This window comes from Arvicanthis niloticus, chromosome X (genome assembly GCF_011762505.2).
Source record: "Arvicanthis niloticus isolate mArvNil1 chromosome X, mArvNil1.pat.X, whole genome shotgun sequence".
Taxonomy (NCBI): Eukaryota; Metazoa; Chordata; class Mammalia; order Rodentia; family Muridae; genus Arvicanthis; species Arvicanthis niloticus.
Window position 1 is genome coordinate 86,183,638 of NC_047679.1, and position 13,295 is coordinate 86,196,932.

At 44.8% G+C, this 13,295-nt stretch overlaps 1 protein-coding gene across 2 annotated transcripts; it reads right to left on the reverse strand.

Annotated features, from left to right (window-relative positions):
- Positions 1-2,120: 2,120 nt before the first annotated feature.
- Ripply1 (ripply transcriptional repressor 1) lies at positions 2,121-11,431 on the reverse strand. 2 transcript variants are annotated; one of them, XM_076918423.1, is made up of 5 exons: positions 11,332-11,431; positions 5,500-6,189; positions 4,149-4,224; positions 3,527-3,591; positions 2,121-3,012 (listed from the first exon to the last, which is right to left on the reverse strand). In XM_076918423.1, exons 2-5 carry the CDS (start codon positions 5,712-5,714, stop codon positions 2,676-2,678), a joined length of 693 nt encoding a protein of 230 aa, XP_076774538.1. In that variant the 5' UTR covers positions 5,715-6,189; positions 11,332-11,431; the 3' UTR covers positions 2,121-2,675. The 2 variants fall into 2 exon arrangements, with proteins under 2 accessions (XP_076774538.1, XP_034341864.2); XM_034485973.3 differs by lacking the exon at positions 11,332-11,431 and having other exon boundaries at positions 5,500-6,874.
- Between the last annotated feature and the right edge of the window lie 1,864 nt (positions 11,432-13,295).

Sequence of the window (13,295 nt, forward strand, 5' to 3'; positions counted from 1 at the left end):
TTTATCTGATTTACTTGTTAGACTTCCACATTCAATCCAGAAGAAAGAATTTCCTGCTAAAGACTGTCAAGTTTTAAAACCTTTGTCCCAGGACAAAGGAACATAAAGTCTAAGGACCATTAGAATATAGAGAGGCCCAGCAAACCACAGTAGGCCTCTCTAGTGTTTTAATTATTTATCCACACTGTAAGCTTTTCTTTGACTGGTAAACCATCAAATGATGACAAAGATTAACCAAAGAGGCCTCAGACATACTCATTAGTTAAATAAATCAGTCAGGATCACAGGCAAGCCTGGAAGCACATTTCCTTTATACTATCAATAATTCCAAGTTCAGATGTTAACACTATGGTATCTTGTGAGCAGTCACCCTATGTGCCGGGGCCTGTGCTATTTTCTTTATTCCATCTCACTGAAATCAGCACAGCCACCCGGACAGCAACTGTAATCAGTATCCTTATGACAGGGCTAAAGAGACTAGAGCTCAGGGTGGATAAGTAACTCACCCAAGGTCATGCATCTGGCTCCTGGGAGATTCCATTTTGCTTACCAGAAGAAACAGAATGGACTGAAGGAATTTAAAGAGGTCAAAGGTCAATTACCTGATAGCCTTCTTCCTAGACCAAGGTTCAATTTTAACCCATAGATGGCTCCAGTGCCTGAGTTTGATGGCCTATTCCAGCATGTCCATTCCTTTTAGGGAAGGCCCTGCTAGGCCTCAGAGCTGAAGCAACAGGGAAGGGAAAGGAAAAGAGCCACCACTTTGCTTTTCGATAAGATGCCCTTAGTGTTTCCCCTCCACACTTAAGACCATGAGCTATTGGATCAGTGCTTCTCCCAAGAACCACTTTGAGAACAACAGGGCGGGGCAAGGGGGAGTTCCTTTATGATTTTCTGAGCCCTCTTTTGCACAGCTTGCTAGGCTAGGAAGAAGTTGCATGGGATATCAAATATAGGGAAGGAGGAGGCAGATGAGACAGTGGATGTGCAAAGTTATCCAGCCTGGACTTGGGGGCCTGGAGATGCTCCCCATAGAAGGGTAGTGTAATGAATGAATGGGAGTTTAAAGGGCCTGGAAGAGTGGAAAGTCATGTCGGGCAGGCATTTAAAGCCACAGAGGAGTTAGAAGATGTACTACATGCAAGGGCAAGCAAAACAAATTTTAAGGGTAGAGAGATGAACCTGAAAAGATCAGCAGAAATCGGTGACTAGCAGCAGACATTGTGGTATACACCTGTAGTCTCAGTGAGAGTTAAGGCAGGAGGATTGCTGTGAGTCTGTGTCCAGCCTGGGCTGCATAGTGCCAGAACAGCCAGGGCTACAAAACAAGATCATGTCTCAAAAAAGAAAAAAAAAAAAAAAAGCAGCAAACACAAAAGCAGATGAAAAAAAAAAAAAAAACACAGTAAAGACCTGATTCGTGAAGGTGTAGCATTGGATGCCTATATCCAAGCAAGCACGTACTTCTCCTAAGGAAAGAAGTCACAGTGCCTCATGGTAATCTGTGACACCCCTCTTTCAAACAACGAACAAACCGTAAGCCATATGTCTAGTTGTTTGTGAGGCAAAGCCATGACCTTATTTGGAGGCCAGTGTGTAGACGGATTGTGAAACAAAGTGCTGAAAGTAAGACCAAGTGTAGATGAATAATTGGGACAGGAGTTAACATAGGTCAAGCTATGGTAGATACTCAGGGAACCAAAGAGATACAATTGACAGGAGGGAGTTACTGGGTGCTTAGGTGTCCCTCCTCATATCAAACAACAGTCCCCAAGAGTTAAGTGACAAAACACAACACATCTCACTTTTACCCAAGTCCACATTCTCTACCCATAACCCTCAAGCTGTGCTGTGTGTGAGGGTGGGTAGTGGGGGTTCCCAGGGGTGCTTTTTTCTTCCTTTCCTAAGTTGCCCTTGAAGTTTAATCAAGGTTGATTTCACAAGTGAACAGAGAGGGCCTGGTCAAGAGGCTCTGACCCCAACATTACATTCTCAGAGGAGAAAAATCTGTCAGCTGACCTGAGGTAGAGGTAGAGCAATGAGTTGGCCTTGGGTTGGTCTCTGACCCTCAGCCTATGGCTTCACAACATGGGCAGAGTTCAGTTAAGAAATCAGCACAATTCCAAGAAAAAGGCAAACATCATTCCATTTATTTATCTCCTGACTCATCTTAGGCCAATACCCAGACTAACTGAATAGCAGAAAAGTGGGATGCAGGTCCCCAGATAAGCAGATTCTTCAGATTCCTTTTCCCTTCCCTTCCCTTCCCTTCCCTTCCCTTCACTTCCCTTCACTTCCCTACCCTTCCGTTCCCTTCCTTCCCTCCAGGTGCCTTAGCATTGATTGCTTGTAACTGGTATTGGTGTCTTTGAAAACTCAAAAGGCCCTGAGGAGTGACTGCTCTCTTGTACAAGGGCATCCTTCCTGCTCTACTTCATGAGGGCTTCAGAAATCAAGCCTTCCCTATTCCCTTCCAGGCCTGAGGAGCCTCCTACTATTGGCACAAGAGCAGCCCAGACAAGAACATGCCAGAGGCCTAGACTTGCAGGCCAGTCAGGAAAGCCAGGGTGAGCTAGACAGCCTGAGGACACTGGTTTCAATCCAGAAAAGCTGTGTCTGGAGACTCTTTGCTAATCAATGCCCTTGGAAACTTGCCAAGCATAACTGGGATTGCTTCAATTTGGACAGGTTGAGTGTGGGTCAGGGGAATGAGCTGTGGCCTTGTATGGTGCGGCCTCTGGTGCCCCCATACATCCTTCTGGTTCACTTTCATTGAAGTATTCCTCTTCCTCCTCTTCCTCATCCTCCTTGTCTTCCTCATCCTCTTTGTCTTCCTCATCTTCCTTGTCTTCCTCATCCTCCTTGTCTTCCTCATCCTCCTTGTCTTCCTCATCGTCTTCACTGTTGGAATCCTCATATAAGTTGATGGTGGCCTGGACAGGGAAGTTGTGCAGTAATATCTCCCCAGCACTGTACAGGTAGTCAAAGGAGCGGGACTTAGGCCAGTAGAGCCTGTGGACAGAGAAGAAACAGGGCACCCAACTTAAGGCGACTCTCAAATGTAGAGTGGGGAGTAGGGCCAAGAAGGGCCAAGAAGGGCCAAGAAGGAAGTCAACCCATAAAGCCAGTCACTAGCTGCAGTGAAGGGCTGAAAGGAAAAGGAAGAAGGAGCTTTGGCACAGAACCTTTACAACTGTTACAAAATGGTTCCAGGAAGGAACATCTCCTCTGACAGGCCTACCACACTGAGGTAGAGAGTAAGTCACCCCAGAGCCTCTCAACTTTAGTGCCAGCCTTACTAACCACCCAATCACTTCAGTCCCTCTTTTTCTATTAAGAAATCTTTCATTGGTTGGAGTCACAGGACTTCATTCTTATGCTCAGTGACAGAGAGGGCTTCTGGGGAAAGTCACTTTGGCCTATTAAGTCGCATGGCCTCTTTCCTCCTGCGTCATGGCCTTGTCATGAACATACACAGTGCTTGTGGCTATTTGTCACAGTCTGAACTTGAATGCCAGAAGCTTACCTGACAGGATGATGGAACTCAGAGTCAGCCTTGGTGGACTCAGCAGCTGTTGTCCCACCAGCAGCCTGGCCAAAGCAAAAGCATGTGACTTAACTGCCTCTCCCATATCAAAGGTCAGAGACCTGCAGGTTTTGACAATCTCCAAAATACTTTAGGCATCCCTTGGGATCCAGCCACCTCCCTACAGCAAGGGGGTCCTGCCCTACAGCAAGGGGGTCTTTCTTCAATATGGTTGAAAACAAGTCTAAAGAGTCCTGGGGATTGTGTTTTTTTCGCTGACCCTGTTTCAGTGCCCATTAGAGGGCGAAACATTCAGGGAGGAGAGTAAGAGAGTTCTGAGGCAAGGTATCAAGGGACCTAGATCCCAGTACCAGCTCCCAAACACACTGACTGTGAGTCCAGCCCAGGTCTCTCACCCACTCTATGCTTTGATCTCCTAGTCTTGTTTGTCATGGAAACCTTGGCCCTGCCTTTCTCCCAGAGCTACTGTGGGGATGAAATGTTAGCAGAGTTGGCAAAATGCTGCCCCAGATTGACATCCTTGGATTGGAGTCAGGGGATTTCTGAGAAGAGACACAACTGTAAGTATCTGTGCAAACATATCACAAGGCCTCAAACTCACCCAGTCCACGAGACTCCTTGCCTGCCTTGGCTGGTCGTTTACAGAAGACAGCCAGGGTCTCCAAAGATAAGGTTCTCTGTGACAAAAAAAAAAGAGAGATAAATTGGTACAAGACATAAACATAGGCTTCCTCTGATCACAGAAGTGACCTTCTGAAAGTTTGGCTCACTGAAAGGGTTTGCACCCCCATGAGGAGAGCAATACCAACCAACCAGAGCTCCCAGGGTCTAAACCACCAGCCTGGGAGCACATAGGGAGGGACCCATGACTCCAGCTGTATATGTAGGGGAGGATGGCCTTGTCAGGCACAGGTGGGAGAGGAAGTCCTTGGTCCTATGAAGGATAGATGCCCCAGTATGGGGGAATTTGAGGGTGGGGAGGCTGGGGGGCTGGGGGGGCACATTCTCATAGAAGCAGGAGGAGGGGGGATAGGATTGGGGGTTCCTGGATGGGGGAGAAATGGAATAAGGGTATAACATCTGAAATGTAAATAAAATTAAAAAAAAGAAAGAAAGAAAGAAAGAAAGAAAGTTTGGCTCGAAAGCCATGTGCTGCAGGATATCTTTTGTCCCCTGACAACTAAGCCAAGGCTGTGACAGATATCCCTCCTTTCTGTCCCAACAATGTTATTGATGCTCTTAGCCCACTGTTTTGTCATTGTCTGCCTGAGCCCATTTACGCTGAAAGATATGTATGAGCAGATCTGAACCCTTAACTCCTGGTACAATGCCTTGTGCAAGGAGGGGTTTAAGCAAATGTTTGTTGAATGTGAACATGAAATGTTTGGAAGAGAGAATGCTTGTTGTATAGGGAGTATCTATCTTCCTGCCTACTTCCAATATCAAATAATTGAAAACAGAACCCTGCTATCTTCCTAGTTGGAGGAAGGGTCTCAAACACTCCTGAACCAGTTGCCTCTCCTTTAGACTCCCAGAGGCAAGGAAAACCCAATGTGACATGCTCAGGACAGAGGCATCACCCCAACCAAAGGCCTCTTTAGACTTTGGTCCTTTCACTCTATGTCACCTGCCACCATCTAGGTCCCATAGTCCAGGTTCCACAGCAGCCTCTCCTGTTCCCTCAGTGAATTGTATGAACTACCCCAAGAAGGTCAGGCCACTTGTCTTTCAGTTTGGCAAATGTCCACTCTCTCTCAGCCCCCTTCCAACACCTGGAGTGATGAGTGAGGTGAAATATTTCCAGCCAAAGGTATGGGGGTGGGGGGCTGAGGCTCTCTGTTGTTTCTCCCCTTCAAGGAGAATGGGGCCACCACCACCGTGGGTGTCACACCTTCTCCTGCCCTCAGCTCCCTCAGCTTGAGTCAGACTGTCAAAGGCCGATTTCTACTTACCGTTCATTCCCAGCACCTTCTTGTCCATTGATTTGTGCTAGGGCAGGGGCTTGGGCCAGGGCCTGGTCAAGGGGGGCAGCAGCAGGGACAGCAGCAGGGGCAGCAGGGTCCATCCTTGGGACACTAAGCCAGACAGCTCTTCCAGTTCTCAGAACCTTCAGCACTCTTTTGGCTTTTCCCCTGGAGACCCTTTTATAAGCCCTGCCTTGACTCATCAATTATTCAGGCAATGCAAGGATGGGGGATGTGGGATACTGGTAAAGGTCTAGGGAGGGGGATCCCGGAGCAGAGAGCTGTGTTCTTGGGTGTGAAATCTCTCCCAGTTGAGTAAACAGGGTCAGGGGTGGAGGTGAGGGGTCTGCTATAGCTCCAAGTCAGTAAGGAAAACAAAGAAGGGGCAAATTTCACACCATTTGTGTGAATTCTCCAGGCAGGATCAGGGCCCAAGGTGGAAAGGAGGGGCTCCCATTAGTACTCAAAAGCACCCAGGCTTGTCTAGGACAGAAGGCTGAAAACACGGGCCTATAGCAAAGCTGGTTCCCAGTGAGAAAAGAAGAGGGACTCACCAGGTACTTCAGCTCAAATCCCAAGGAGATTTGCCAGGTGGACCCCCGATACAGGGTCACTGCTATGAAGCATGTCACGTGGCTTAGGATAAAGAAGGATTCTGGGTGGAGCAGGTCCAGTCTCCTGCAGGGTAAACCTCAAGTCATCTTTCAATGTCCTCCTCACCCCTCTCACTGCTCAGTTGACTTGCAAAAATGCCTAAAGCCCCCCCCCACCCCCCAAGCCTCCACAAAGAGTGGTGTGGTGTGGGGAGCAGAGCGGGCCCAGGGAGTTCGCAGGGCAGATTCCAAATGGCACAGCTCAGTTTCTAGTTTAGGAGCCCAGGTGCTGGAGGCTGGGAGGGTTCTGCCCAACACTGGGTTGCCAAAGGACCATCCCAGGCCTCATCTCACGTGAGATGAGGGTGCTGGCTCAGTGGTCCCCAAGGCCCTGCCAACCTGAACACTCTGTGACAAGAGCTGGGTAATGGGTTGTGACCCTAGAGAGCCAAAAGGTTTGAGCAGAGCCCTTGGCATTAGCCAGCCTTTGGGCCTTTGCCAAAACGCTTCCAGTTACAACAACTGGCAGGCACTTCATGCTTAGAGGTTTCAAAAATATTCCTCCTGACCTCAGTGGCCAGCACCTGCCCAGATTTAGTGTCTTGGATATTCATCACAGCCCGGCTTGTAATGGTCAGAAATTAGAAACAACCTCAGTGTCCAATAATAAGAAACCCATTAGATTTATTAATCGTGGCCAATCTTGTAATCACATACTCAGCAGACAGTAGAAATCATGTTATCAGTGCAAAAAATTAGAAAAGCTCCATACTAATTGCTGTGACCAATCTTATCCAATGGCTCCTTATCAAGACCCCACTGACCACCACTCTGCTTGACTTCTGACCTTACTCTGATCTGTACAGCAAAGAAAAAAATTAAAGACAGAGCTAAAGATATGGCTCTGTGGTAGAGCAAATACACAGCAGAGTTTGACCCCTATTCCCAGAAAGACAAAAATGAAAACAACGACTTCATATCAAAATTGTCCTAGTGGAAGAATGTTCTGGTGGAAGAATGCGTAAACAGCTAATGTGTTCAAGAGTGAAAAACATCGTAAGTTTCGAAAATATCCCTTAGGATAATCCCATGTGATAAGGAAAAAATGTGGAATGTACAGAATGCACGAGAAAAAAAAAAGGGGGGGCTAGTTAGAAGAAAGGATGTTGCAATTGTCAGCTCTGGGAGTAAGAGAATGTGGTGGAGTTTCACCTCCTTTATGATTTTATGATGTTTTGAATCAATTTCCACACCTGAATCAATATTGTTTGGTGAACAAAAAGTAAAAATAAAAGAGAATACAAAGCCAAGCGTGTATGGATGTGGGGCCGGGCTGGAGGGGTTGGTGAAAACAGGCTGCATAACTTCTCCGTAAGAACATCGCATTTATGTTTTCATAACACAAATATGGTATTTATCCTTTCTTCTAACTAGAAGAAAACTGTTGAACAGCATTTTTTTTTCTGTGCATACTGCACATTCCACATTTTTTCCTTATCAAAATGGGATTATCCGAAGGAATATTTCTGAAACGTATGCTTTTCACTTTTGAAGACATGGTCAAATATATATTAAATACATAGTCAAAGAACAGACATTGAAAACAGTAGGTATTATCTGTTTTAACTGATGAATAAAGTTGTATATATAAAAACATCTATCCATGAAACAAGAAATTTCTTGGGGGGGATGGCAGCCATTTTGAAATTTCTGAGGATAGGACTGCAGTGAATTATACTTGTCCTGTGTGCCTTCAAAGACAGAGAGAGGCCCGTGGATAGGAACTAAAGGAAGACTCATTTTGGCTCATTTCAAGGAAATGTTTCTAACTGTTCAACCACCTAAGGGTCTAGCACTGTACCTGCCATCCACAAACAGAGGTTTATTATATGAGGTGAAATGAATCATATGGGGACTGGGCTAAGCTCCCTGATGTTGAATTTTAAGTTGGAGCTAAGAGGGGGATCCTGTGGAAATTTGCTAAAAGGAGGGTGTGAGACCAAGAGAAGAAAGGAATAAAGCCAAAAAGACTGGACTGAAAAGAGACAGCATACAAATCGGAGAGAACCCAAGACATATTATCACACCCTGGAATCTTTTTGACATCTCTCTAGATGACCTCTGACAATCCAAAAGAGGTCAGAGAAAGAGGGTGGCGCACATATTTCTCTGGAGGTCCCAGGTCATTCTCAACCTGACTTAGTTATGTCACCCACCATGCCTTAAAACTTGAATTCCTTCAGCTACGCCCTTCCCTCCTCAAAGCAGGCTTCATGGATTGCTTTGTACTCAGCAGCCAGTGTGCTCTCCTAACTCCCAGGGAGTTTTCTGTCTGCCTCTGTCTGTCTTCACAAGTGTTCATTCTCCCGGGACACCTGCTCTGACTGCTGCCTCATGAGACTCAGCTTAGTGTCACCCAGCCACTGAGGAGACCAAGGCTCTGGTCCCAGTTGTTGGATCAGAGGCCTGTTGCTGAACCAAGATATCAGAGCCTGACTGCTCTCTCCTGTAGTTAGTACGAAACAGGTGGTCAAAATGGTGGCACAAAAGATCAGGCTAAGCCAAACAGGGCAACTGCTAATAAAGGCAATAAGATGACACCTATTTTCTCTATCAACTATAGTGTGCAGGCTTTTGTTAGTTTTGGTTCCTCAGACTTTTCTGGGAGGAATACTTGCACTCTCTGGGCCCAACACTTTGTTAAGCATTGCTTGGCAAAGAGAGTGGCTAGAAAGAGGAAGGTGTTGTGGCTTCTGCCTCAAAGGGATCACAGCTTAGAGGGTGGAGGAAAACCAATTAGCCTCTGCCAAACCGGAACCCCTCCACCAATTTCAGACTGGTTTCCTTGTCAAGGCCTCAGAGCAGCCTCCAAGTGTCTCTGGGCCTCATTCCAAATTTCCTTCAGCAACCTACCATGTTCCTGCCCCACCCTTCTCCCTGCTCAGAACAATGTCTCCTCCTACTTCCCTGAGAAAACAGAGGCCTTCAAGCATGGATTACCTCAGTGCCCTGCCCCAACCCCCAAAATTGACTTGCCTCTCCAAAGTCCTTCCCTCCCTCCACCCTGCCCTAACAGGGGACAAGGTGCCTCTTTGGTTAAAGGCTAATCCCTTCTCTCCTGGGCCTTGGCCTCATCCACCCTCCTTTGTGCCATCCCTACAGGAAAACCCAGCTTCACTACACCAGAGTATTAACCACCTGTTGTTGTGACTCCCGAAAACAAGGGACCTCCCTCCTCACAAGTCCTCTTCCTATCCTAATACACTCTTTCCCTCCCCAACTCCTTGCCATGCTCTGTTCTTTCCCTCCCTCTCAAGTCTGCTGAAACTCAAACCTTGCTTCTAGATTCATGCTTTCCTCAGCTTCCCATTCACACCTCAGCTAATGGCAATTTGGCTCCAGTTCCATCATCTCCATGAAGAGTCACTGACAAAGGTCACCAATGACCTCCTAATTGCCAAATTCAATGAACTCTCTGAACTGTAGGTCCTCTTTCTTGTCCATCCCCTTGCTAGGCAATGCCCAGCAATAGACAGTGTTGGTCAAGGACTAAGGTTTCAAATCCATCTTCCTCTTTTGTCCTCCATGATACTCCTCTTTTTTCTTTCTCTCTTTCCCTGTCTCCCTTCCTCTCCACCATCTCTCTCCTGGGGATTGAACCTCACAATTTCTTCTTCTTCTTCTTCTTCTTCTTCTTCTTATTATTATTATTATTATTATTATTGCTGTTGTCATCATCATCTTCAACAACATCATCATTATCATTTTGAGTCGGGGTCTCTGTGGCCTATACAGGTCTGGAACTCAGAGTCCTTCTGTGTCCACTTCCTGCTAAGCTTCCAGGCATGCTCTACCAGGCCTGGCTCAGGGTCTTTGAAACTAACCTCTCTTCTGCTGCTCATTTCTTCACTCAGTGAGCCTCAGATTCAGATGATACACTGATGTTTTCAATGGATCACAGTGAAGTGAGAGAAACTTCACTAGGAGAATTTTCCAACGATTTATTGAATTCTAAACAACTGTCCTTCATTCTGAGATTCTGTCCTTCCTAGTTTGGGGTGATGAAATGATCTCATTTTCAAAGCGAAGGTGATGGTGAATACTAGTGTATTTCTTTAATGTTCCCACTTGGTAAAATGAGATGTTAATTTCTTAGTGTTGCTCTCATAAAAGTTTACTGAATGGGTGAAAGAACAAAAGTTATGTTTCCAGCCTGGGATTGTCCCAGTGGGCATCTCACATTCATTCCAAAGTTGAAGGATTCTTCTCCTCCAACAAACCTCCTGTGTTCCCACCTCATAGTCAGCATCATATTGAACCAGTCACTCTAACATCCCACACATCTGTGTGCTGTCAATTTTACTTCTTTTGCTGTGCTTCACATTTGCATCCTGCAGCATGTCCATGCTCCCACTCATGGAATGACGGCTCCCTCTGTCTGCTCTCACCTGGACCTTGGCTTGCTATAAAAGCTGCTGGGTTTTGCATAGTTGAAATTTGCTATTTGATGTTAGGCTAATACATTCCTAAATAAGTGTAGTTATGTCATATACCATTTTAATGTGCATTCTTCCTTTATGTCTTTTTCTTAACGATGTATTACTTCTTTCTTTTGTTATTGTTTTGTTTGGGTTTTTTTTGAGACAGGGTTTCTTATCTATCCCTGACTGTCCTGAAACTTACTTTGTAGACCAGAATGGACCCAAACTCACAGAGATCCTCCTGCCTCTGCCTGTCAAGTGCTCCATGATTGGCTGTTTGTTTATTTTCATTAACATATATTTTTATTTCATGTGTATAGATATTTCGCCTGCATGTGCATCATACATATGCATTGCACGTGAAGACCACAAGAAGGCATTAGATTTCCTGGAACTGAAGTTACAGATAGTTGTCAGCTATCCTGTGGGCACTGGGAACTGAACCTGGGTCCTCTGATGAGAAGCCTCAGCTCTTCCACTGAGCCATGTCTACAAGGCCTCACTTGATGCTTATTTTATACTGTGTAAACGATGTTAGACAAAAAAAATCCAAGTTCAAAATGATTGTAGAACAGCAAAGACAACTCTCAACATCATCAACATATTTAGCCCAGGAAGTGCCAAAGAGTATACAGTGTGGTGGGTGTTCAGAAGTGTTTACAGAGAGCAGATTAGAGCTTTGAAGATGAGGAATATGATGGTTGGTTACCAGAAGTTAACAACAGCCAATTCTAACCTCCTCTTACATCTAGAGTAAGGTTGATTGATGAAGATTTCTCTGGAGACTGTTCAATAGCCATTTAGAATGGGAAGCAATTGGACGACTGGGTGCTTCGTGAGCTGTCTAAAAAAAAAATATTTAATTATCATTTTAAACTAGCATCCTCCTTTATTCTAGTCAACAGCAATAAGCCATTTCTCAACTGGCTGTGTGATAGAAAGTGCGTGTTATAGGACAAACTAGTGACAACCTTCTCAGTGGTTGAATTGAGAAATTTCAAACACTTCCCAAAGTCAAACTTGTATCAGAAATAGGTCTTGGGCCCTATTGGGTGGTGTGATGCCTGTGTGATCCGGTACAGCTTTCTAGCCCCCTAGTGAAGCCATTACATCCTAGCAGTATGCTCAGCACACTGAGGAGATGAACCAGAAACTACAATTAACACAGCCAGCATTGTCAACAAAGGGACTCAATTCTCCACAATACCTGACCCTCACATTGTTCAATCAAAGCTTAAAGGGGTCCTGTCTGGAGGAGGGGTATTTATGTAGGTGAGAGAGAGAGACCAAAAAATAAATAAATAAATAAATAAATAAATAAAAGGTGAAGAGTGAGAATAATTTTTAATTGTCTTTTTAGACTATCACCCTCCCTTATCCCAGTCCTCAGCAATGAGCCACTCCTCAACTGGCTGTGTGTTGTATTTATGGATTAAATTACCACTGAACAAATGTGATTACTAAAGGAAAGAAATGAAGAACTTGAGTGTCTGAGTCTTGCCTCATCTACTATTTTCAACTAATTGCTCAGCAACTGGCTCCCACGTCTTCAAGCATCTAGACAACATTTTGCAGAAGAAACACTTCCCCAGTCAGTAGGATGGAAAAAATGCTTGTCAAGAGTTTGTCAAGTCCTGAATCACAGACATTTATGCTACAAGAATAAATGAGCATTTCTTGTTGGCAAAAAAGTTATTATTGTTTTAATCATTTAAAACTCATGGTTCAAAACCATAATTCTTTTTGAAGCAAATCAGCTTCCTGATTTGTCCTTGACTTAGCTTTGCCAATCCAATGTGCAATAATCTTTCTATAACAGTCCTGTGTGTGATCTTCCTCCACTTATGAACTGCTAGTCACACCCAGTTAGTTACTTATGGGGAAAGACAAACTCCTCTCTCTGTATGGTAGTTTCTTGTCATTTGAGTCCAGCCTTCCTCTTCAGACTCTGCAGTTCCCAGTTACTCGATTTCTACTTCACAAACAGGACTTTCATCTATAACCAACTCATACTTTTTATCTATTGAAAAATCTTATACTCACTCTGAATGGAGTACCAGAGAGTCTTGGGCTTCTTCCCAAGGCTGTGGTTCTCAAACCATGGCTCATAAAATCTCTTGGCAGGCTTCAAAACCAACTTGGTAGGTTGAGATTAGCGTTTAACAAAATGAATAGCAAATGTAAGAAGCATCCATCTGGATGTGGTGGCACATGCTTTCTGTACCAGCACTCAGGAGGCAGAGGCAAGCAGAACTCTGTTAAGTCTGAGACCAGCCTGGCTTACATAGTGAGTTTCAGAAGGCCAAAGATACATAGTGAGACCCTAGCACAAAAGTAGATAAAAATAAAGAATGAATCTCATTTGACAAAGATCAGATGTATTCTAAGAAGAGTTTATTTTACTCAGATAGATAGATAGATAGATAGATAGATAGACAGATAGACAGACAGATAGATTTGTGTACTGAGTTGTGCTGTAAAGTATATATCTTATTGTAAGTCACAGTCAAAAAGAATGTCTGCATTAAAGTAGTGTATATGTTATTCTGTATTCATTGTGTTCACAAAGTTCTTTGCTCTTAACAATAGGATGGTCAATTCCAGAAGGAAAAAAAAAACTATTGGGTAAAGAAGAAAATGCACTGAGCTGAGTTTAAGGACACAGCAAGAAGGAGATGTGATGTAGGTGGGGAGAAGTAGCTCAGAACAG

Bases quoted from the DNA above. Each gene is read 5' to 3' on its own strand.
- Ripply1 (XM_076918423.1), bottom strand. From the start codon at position 5,714: ATGAGTCAAGGCAGGGCTTATAAAAGGGTCTCCAGGGGAAAAGCCAAA. The intron at 4,225-5,499 runs GTAAGTAGAAAT...TTTTTGTCACAG, and splicing joins GAAGGTGCTGGGAATGAACG to AGAACCTTATCTTTGGAGAC. The intron at 3,592-4,148 runs GTGAGTTTGAGG...TGCTTTGGCCAG, and splicing joins CAAGGAGTCTCGTGGACTGG to GCTGCTGGTGGGACAACAGC.